Below are 8,662 nucleotides of genomic sequence, written 5' to 3'. Positions count from 1 at the left end.
TTGCGGCGGGTGATCTCGCCACCAAAAGCCAACTCTGTTGGTGTTGTTGCGTGCTGCTACTCTGGTTGTGGCTCTACTAGCCTTCTCCTCCCTTTGTTTTTGCCTTTGAAGAGAAAGAGTAGTACTGTATCCTATAGTTTGAGAGGAAAAGATGGAAGAATAGAGGCGTATATAACAAAAGCAAGCAAGAAACAGGTCTCCCTATCTTATTCATTGGTACAGAACAAACATAAAGCCAGTAAAATCACTAGTCATGGAAAAAACCAAGATTCTCTAATATGTACTCAAACAACACATAGATAAACGCCTTAAACGGATTGGTGGATCCACATAGATTGATGGAGCATGCATATAGAGGCAAGCATTCGCAGCGTGCATAGTGGGCCTATTTACAAGGTAAGCAACAGTTTCTTGAGAAACGCATTGTTGATCACATGGTAATTGGTATACAGGTCGTCAAATCATTTGATCAGCATTTTGTCTTTAGTTGTTCCAGCGTAGCTTGCTCACCAACGCGTAGTAATGCTTCTGCTTCTGCCTCAATTATTTCCTTTGCTGTGCCGTGTTCACAATATATGATGCATGGACAATCTCTATTAGTTTCCCGTTCAACTTTCTCGTTCCAACACTTTAAACGTTTATGACACTTTATGATACTTTTAGAATGTTTGAATTTTCGTTTGAAGATAAATAGTGAATTGAAACATGACCGGCATAGTTTTTTTGTTACCAGAAGAAATGTTTTCACTCTCAACCTTACTTTTTCCTTTCAAAGTCTTTAAATCTCTCAAAATATAACATAATACTCTACTATTAAAATTGTAAAATATTGTGTTTCCTAACGTTTCTTCCACGTTTCCTCACTTTTAGAATTTGCATTTCCCGGTCTCCACATGTTCACGTGTCTCGTGTCCATGCAACTTTAGGATCACATCCATTAATGTTCACTGTTATCTTCTACTCAAAACTTGCACCTGTATTCATGCATTTAATATAAGATAACCGAAGAATGTAATAACCAATTAAGGATGTGTTCTGTTCAACTTATTTTTACCTATTTTAATAAACATCAGTAAAACCTTTTACCTAGTTATAGTTGGGAAGTTACTTTGCAAGTATTCTACTTTGATTGATATGATTTGCATCTTTTGATATGATTTATCTTAATGAGATAGAGCCAAACATGGTCTTTTAACAAAAGGAGAACATTATGTGATCCAGGGAGCAAAAGCAGTATTGTAATGACCATGACAACGAGGAACTTGAATGAGTTATTTGCCATGATTTGTATCAATTGGGTATTTGGGTTGAATATGAGGATAGTAAGGAAAGGTAGGGTGAGTGAATTTGTGGGTGATGTCTTATGAGGTTTTGTTAGACACTTTGGGCCTTTGGGTTCCTATATTTAATAGCCATGCTAGATAGAGTAAGAGATTTTTTAAAAGTGTATCCAACCATTCATGACCACGCCATGATAATAAATGTAAATATAATATTAAATTTGATATATGTAACTCTAATGATTAACAATAACCATTAAGACCATTTCTTAAAATGGTATCTATACAAATATATTAAAAGGCGTGCGTGACAATGTATATACGCCACGTGGCACCTCTGTTACTCTATTAGAAGTCATGTCAATTAACAAAAGTAAAATTAGCTTGCAACAAGACTTGAAGCTGTAACCTCACTTTTAATCATGCTTTAAGTATCCACTGTTAGGAAATCGGTGTTGTAGTTTGATTAATGCGGAACTGAAAATTAATTAAATAATGAAGGTGAGAAAACTATAAAGATGAACAAACAAATAACACAAGGATTTACGTGGTTCAGTCAAATTTGACCTACATCCACAGGTGGGGGATTAGAGCTTCTTCACTATAATGGAGAAAATTAGAGAGAATAATACAAGGAGTCCTAAATCTAGAGGCTAAAAGTGTTTCATAAGTTGTGTTAATAATAATGAACACTAAGAGCCCTTTTATAATCATAAGGAACCCGTACAAACCCTAAAAGATAACTTAAAACGGAAAAATATCGAAAAAACGCGTTCAGCGAACTAAACCGCGCACCGCCCGATTGGGTCGGGCGAAATCCGCCCGATCGGGCCTGGGACGAAACAGCTTCGTCAGTTTTCCGTAAAATAGTCATAACTTTCTCGTTTCTCATCGAAATTGGGCATATGACCTATCGTTGGAAAGCTCTTTGAACAAGCTATCACCTCCAATTTGAATCACATCAAAATCATTTATAGATTGTGAGATATGTGCATTAAAAGTTAGCCTTATGCCATTCACAAGATTTCAAGTCATATTTAACAATCTCCACCTTGACTTGAAACCGAACAAACAAGGTTACTCCACCTTGAACCAAAAATGATGCTCAACCAAACACCATGGAACCTCCACCTTAAACAAAATTCCATAAACCTACCCATTGTAGGCTATCCAGAACGGACATCTTCTATAACTTGTGTACCGATGCGTCTTCGAACACAAAATCCGTATACAACACCATCACATGGCCTAGATCGAGAGTATAAAGTCACCAACGCTAGCATGCTTCATCAAATTGATCAAACTCTCTTCACACACTTCTTCATCTCAACAACAAACTCAAAAGCAATTCTAGAAACTGAATGACAACGATAATTTCTAAATTGCAATAGTACTTAATAATCACAAAAGTACCAAATTTGAGATAAGAAATAGCATAACTAGAACAAAATCTAATGCATAACCAAGATTGTTACTTTATTACAAACTTAAAAACAATCTATCATAGACTCCAAAAAAAAAAAATCCACACGGTTTCTTGTTTTACCAAGAGATCTCAAAAGGGCACCAAACATAAAGAGATCGTAGAAACCGCAGCCCCAAATCTTGTAACCCTAAAGTGCAAGATCATCATCAGAAACAACGTTGGCAATATTTGCAGATCGATCCTCATTAGACCTTTCTCCATTTTTCTTCTTTAATTTCCAACACTCGGATTTAATATGACCCTTCACATGACAATAGTTACAGATTTTGCCAGAATTCTTTCCACCATGAGCAACCAAAGCATTTGTGTGAGCAGAACTATTAGATTTATTAACCAATTTATTGTCAATTAAATCTCTCTGAGTTAAGCCTCCTTAACATCCTGCAAACTCAAATCATCTTTACCATATAATAAAGTATCTCGAAAGTGCTCATAAGAATGTGGTAAAGAACACAACAACCTAATAGCCATATCCTCATCATCGATCTCAACATCGATGTTTTGCAAATCCATAATTATAGAGAAGAATTCATATAAATGAGAATCAAGCGGTTTACCTTCTACTAGACGAAGATCATGAAGTCTAGATTTTAGTAGTAGACGGTTGGTCACAGACTTTGTCATATAGAGTGACTCCAACTTCAACCACAAACCGCAGCAGTTGTCTCTTTGGCAACCTCTCTCAAAACTTCATTAAAAGACTTAAATGAATCGCTGAGAGTGCCTTCAAATCTATCTCCTCCCACTTCTCATCCGTCATACCCGAAGGCTTTTTGGATGCACCTTCTAGAGCCTTGTGACAACCACTTTGAACCAGGATGGCTTTCATCTTTAATTGCCATAGGCCAAAATTTACTTGCCTATCAAATTTCTCAATATCGAATTTCATTGACATGATCAAAAAAAAATCAAACTTGTTCTATAAACACCTAAGATCTTAAACAACCAGGCTCTTGATACCAATTTGTTAGGAAATCGGTGTTGTAGTTTGATTAATGCGGAACAGAAAATCAATGAAATAATGAAGGTGAGAAAACTATAAAGATGAACAAACAAATAACACAAGGATTTACGTGGTTCAGTCAAATTGGGCTTACATCCACAGGTGGGGGATTAGAGCTTCTTCACTATAATGGAGAAAATCAGAGAGAATAATACAAGGAGTCCTAAATCTAGAGGCTAAAAGTGTTTCATAAGTTGTGTTAATAATAATGAACACTAAGAGCCCTTTTATAATCATAAGGAACCCGTACAAACCCTAAAAGATAACTTAAAACGGAAAAATATCGAAAAAACGCGTTCAGCGAACTAAACCGCGCACCGCCCGATTGGGTCGGGCGAAATCCGCCCGATCGGGCCCGGGACGAAACAGCTTCGTCAGTTTTCCGTAAAACAGTCATAACTTTCTCGTTTCTCATCGAAATTGGGCATATGACCTATCGTTGGAAAGATCTTTGAACAAGCTATCACCTCCAATTTGAATCACATCAAAATCATTTATAGATTGTGAGATATGTGCATTAAAAGTTAGCCTTATGCCATTCACAAGATTTCAAGTCATATTTAACATCCACATTATTATATTTTTAACTTTTAAATTTTGAGTTTTCCTTAATATATTTTACTGAGAACGGAAAATAATATCAAGTTCGGAACACAATACCAACTCGGGACAATGCCCGGGACCAAATACTAGTTAGTTTAGAAATCTAGGACAAATTCATAGATTCTTAGGTGGATCAATATTTATTAACGCTCAGTTATTGCTTAAACTTTCCATGTAATATTAATGGAAATAGTACGTGGAGTATAACTATATAAGATCACCATCATTTATGAGATTAATTTTCGTGTGAAGTTTTATTGTATTTATTTCAACATGTATTTTCATAATTTTAGTATTCATGACATCGACAAGTGTGAAAATTCTGGACTTCGCTCCGCACTCTTATGTTATGAAATATCATAGAAGTCCACTAAAGATGCCCATCCGTGGATTTACAAAAAGTCCTACGAGATTGGAAAGGAGCTAATTGAGGCTGAACAACCTCAAGATTGCAGCCATTGGTGAGAAAGTATACTCCCATATCCGGTATGGGGAAACTTTTCCCATACCAGATACTTGATATGATTGGATGTAGCTCAGATATGATTTAATAGCTAACTGATATGATAAGGTATTGTTAGGATATGATATAAGATTTCAACTAACAAGCCCAAAAAAAAAATAAGAAAAACAAAAAAATTATAATTTTTAATATTATTTTTGCCATAAAAGTTACATAAATGCCAAGGTATTGGCACATACTGTAAGAAATAGTAATCTAGAAAAATTTAGTGTAATAATCAAGATGAATTCTAGAGTTATCTAAAAAAATATCTATTGTAATTAAAGCATATTATAGAAAAATCTAGGAATGAAGAATCTAGAATAATCTAGCATGAGATATTATTAGATCATATAACATTAGTGTAGAATATTGTAGATTAAGATATACCACTTCTATAAATATGTGTGTCAGCATTTTAGCATTGTACCTAGGAGTGTGGAATCATATTATGTACTTCCCACCACATTCACAAGCAAGAGTTCTCTTATGGAACATTGCATATCAAATAGACAAATATCATATGTATCTCCCCCAGATTTGTAACATATTATTCCAATCAATGAAAATTCATAAATTACAAAATTGGTCCATTAACCTTCCGCATGCGCCTGTCAAAAATTTCTATCATGGTATCAGAGCCAGAAGATTCTGTCTTTTCCAAGTTTTCACCAAAAATACAGTCTGTCATTATATGCATGCTTTCCGATTAAGCATATTTCTTTCAACATTACTCCATGCATGTTTCATCATTCAATATGTAATTATACATTTCACATGCACATACATATGATGGCTAAAATGCCAACCAAATTAAGTTGTTGGCTAAACAAAGCCACAACAATACAAGCATATGGGTGGCAAATACAAGCTAGCCCTATGCATTCAAGGCCAATGACTGAAAAAAATGTCAACCCTATTCATCAAGGGGAAAAGAAAAAGACCCCAAATATGTGCCGGGTAAAGAGACTCGAGCATAAAAGGGCATTAGACCCTAATACAACAAGTTGGGCAAGACCCAATCACAATATGGGCAATAGATCCAACAACAGTGCATGTGATTGGCAAAGACCCAAAATACATACTGAAGCAAGAAGACCTCAAAGTCGAATCAACAATCAAAATACTTAAAATGGAAGGAAACAAGGAGCATGGAGTTCACCAACAATTAATCAAGCAAATAAAAAATACACGAAGAATATCAGGGAAGCAAAAGTGGAGGAGTAAACAAGAAGATAAAAAGGCTTCGGAGCATTAACAAGGTCACAAGGACATCAAGAACAGCAAATAGGTGCGCAACTTTTTGAGCTTTGCAAATTCAAGGAGGACATTAAAGGAGGACCCAACAAGGATACAACTATGGGGGAGTTGAGCAAAATTATTTAAAAGTATGAAAGTCAGATTTTTCAAGATTAAGGGGAGTGTTAGAAATAGTAATCTAGAAAAATCTAGTGTAATAATCAAGATGAATTCTAGAGTTATCTAAAAAAATATCTATTGTAATTAAAGCATATTATAGAAAAATCTAGGAATGAAGAATCTAGAATAATCTAGCATGAGATATTATTAGATCATATAAGATTAGTGTAGAATATTGTATATTAAGATATACCACTCCTATAAATATGTGTCAGCATTTTAGCATTGTACCTAGGAGTGTGGAATCATATTATGTACTTCCCACCACATTCATAAGCAAGAGTTCTCTTATGGAACCTTGCATATCAAATAGACAAATATCATATGTGTGTATCTCCCCCAAGTTTGTAACATATTATTCCAATCAATGAAAATTCATAAATTACAAAATTGGTCCATTAACCTTCCGCATGCGCCTGTCAAAAATTTCTATCACATACCCGGTATGGGAATATCATTGCTCGCTTACTTTAGTGTGCTTGATATATATATATGGAATGTGCTACTCTATGCTTCTCTTCTGAAGATTGGATGGGGATCTTCATGTCAGGGAAGCTGACTTCAAGCATGGAATATGTAAATTAAAAACTTGGTAGGTAATACGTAGTAGTATCTGTTATAGCACTAGTTCATGATAACTGACAGAGTGTTGAGCTTTCTATTAAGGTGTGCCATTGTAAATTTTAGAGTATACTACATAAGAACAGTATGTCATATATAGTTTACAAGCGTTTTTTATTCTTTAAAAAGACTAAAAGCTGATGCCAAACACCTATTGTGCCTAGCTAGCCAATCAAGCAAGGGACTTGACAAAAGGGGGCTAACGTACTCGAAAACCACCTCCGCCACCAACAGCCAACAGCCAACAGCCAACTCCGCTAGTGATTTTGCATGCTGCAGCAATTACCGTGGCTGTACTGTGGCTCTACAGACGTGTCAGTCGTCTCTAATATCCCTTTGTTTTTGCTTTATTATAGTTTTAGAGGAAAAGATGGAAGAGTATATAATGTAAGCAAAGCAAGAAATAGGTCTCCTTGTCTTATTTATATATCAAGATTCGAAAAACATAAGCCAATAACATAACTAGTCTTGGAAAACCAAGACTTTATTTTACACACAAACAACACAGATCGAGATGAAAGGACTTAGGTGCATATATAAAGAGATAGAGCGGATCGTGCACATACTAGCAAGGCTAGCGCTTAGCACTTAGCAGCAAGCTAAGCATTCAAAGTACACCTTGGAACCGGTGGCCCGAAGTTGCATTTGCAAGGTGAGCAACAGTTTCTTGAGGAAATGCAGTCTTGACCACATGGTATACACCTCTTAAGGTTATCTGCTAAGCCTCTTGTCATTACTTGTTCCAGCATAGCTTGCTCACCAACGCGTAATAATGCTTCTGCTTCTGCTTCTGCCTCAACTATTTTCTTTGCTATGCCGCTTTCGCGTCCATCTTCTATGTTCATAGTTATCTTTTCCTGAAAGCTTGCACCTGCATATATTCATGCATTTACATCCAAAATTAGGTACGTGAAAATTGTTTAAGGGTTTGTTCAGTTCAACTTATTATTATTGTTACCTGAAACTTTTTGCCTTCTCATAATTATATTGCGAGTTCACTAGTGTGATAAGGTTTCTAATTTGGTCGATTTGATATCATTAATTTGCATCATTTTATACAGATTATCTTAATGAGATGAATCAAACATCGCCTTAAAAAAAAGATGGAGAATATTACGTGATCCAGGAAGCAAAAGCAGTGCTGAAATGACCATGATAATGAGGAAGTTGAATGAGTTCCTTGCCATAATTGTTTCTATTGGGTTGGATATATGAGAAATTGATATATAATAGTAAGAAAAGATAGGGTGGTGAATTTGTTGGGTGATGACTTGTGAGGTATTGTTTAGACAGTTTGGGTCCTATTTATAATAGCAATGCTAGATAGAACAAGAGATTTTTTTCAAGAACCGATGAGTTACCGGTGGTCCCACATTAGCGACAAATAAGAGAAAATATCTACTTATAAGTTAGAGGAGTTAGGCTATGTTCAGTTCACCTTATTTTTGCTTATTTCAGATCTAATTAGATCAGATCAGATCAGAAAAAATAAGTTCAGATCAGATCAGTTCAGATTATGCTTATATTTAAAAATCATTATATCTTTCATCACATATTAGTAAAAATTATAATAATTGAATATTAATAAAGTACTCATTGAGACGAATCAAACAAGACCCCACATGACTATATTTTTTCTTATATATTGAGAAAAATCTAAAAGATAAGATCTTGTAATCAGAAAAAATAAGTTCAGATCAGATCAGATCAGAAAAAATAAGTTCAGATCAGATCAGATAAGTTCAGAT

The 8,662-nt window shown here is 35.1% G+C and overlaps 1 protein-coding gene across 1 annotated transcript; it reads right to left on the bottom strand.

Moving 5' to 3' along the window:
* Positions 1–7,302: 7,302 nt before the first annotated feature.
* LOC104897355 (uncharacterized) lies at positions 7,303–8,199 on the bottom strand. The gene is made up of 2 exons (XM_048646453.2): positions 8,032–8,199; positions 7,303–7,785 (listed from the first exon to the last, which is right to left on the bottom strand). The coding sequence occupies exons 1-2, from the start codon at positions 8,099–8,101 to the stop codon at positions 7,514–7,516; spliced, it is 342 nt and encodes a 113-aa protein (XP_048502410.2). The 5' UTR covers positions 8,102–8,199; the 3' UTR covers positions 7,303–7,513.
* Positions 8,200–8,662: the final 463 nt, after the last annotated feature.

Source organism: Beta vulgaris, chromosome 6 (assembly GCF_026745355.1).
Source record: "Beta vulgaris subsp. vulgaris cultivar EL10 chromosome 6, EL10.2, whole genome shotgun sequence".
Taxonomy (NCBI): domain Eukaryota; kingdom Viridiplantae; phylum Streptophyta; class Magnoliopsida; order Caryophyllales; family Amaranthaceae; genus Beta; species Beta vulgaris.
This window is presented reverse-complemented; position numbering and strand designations above follow the sequence as displayed.

Coding starts and splice junctions, on each gene's coding strand:
- LOC104897355 (XM_048646453.2), bottom strand. CDS start 8,101: ATGGCAAGGAACTCATTCAACTTCCTCATTATCATGGTCATTTCAGCA. Junction 7,786..8,031: donor GCTTTTGCTTCCTGGATCAC/GTAATATTCTCC, acceptor GAATATATGCAG/GTGCAAGCTTTCAGGAAAAG.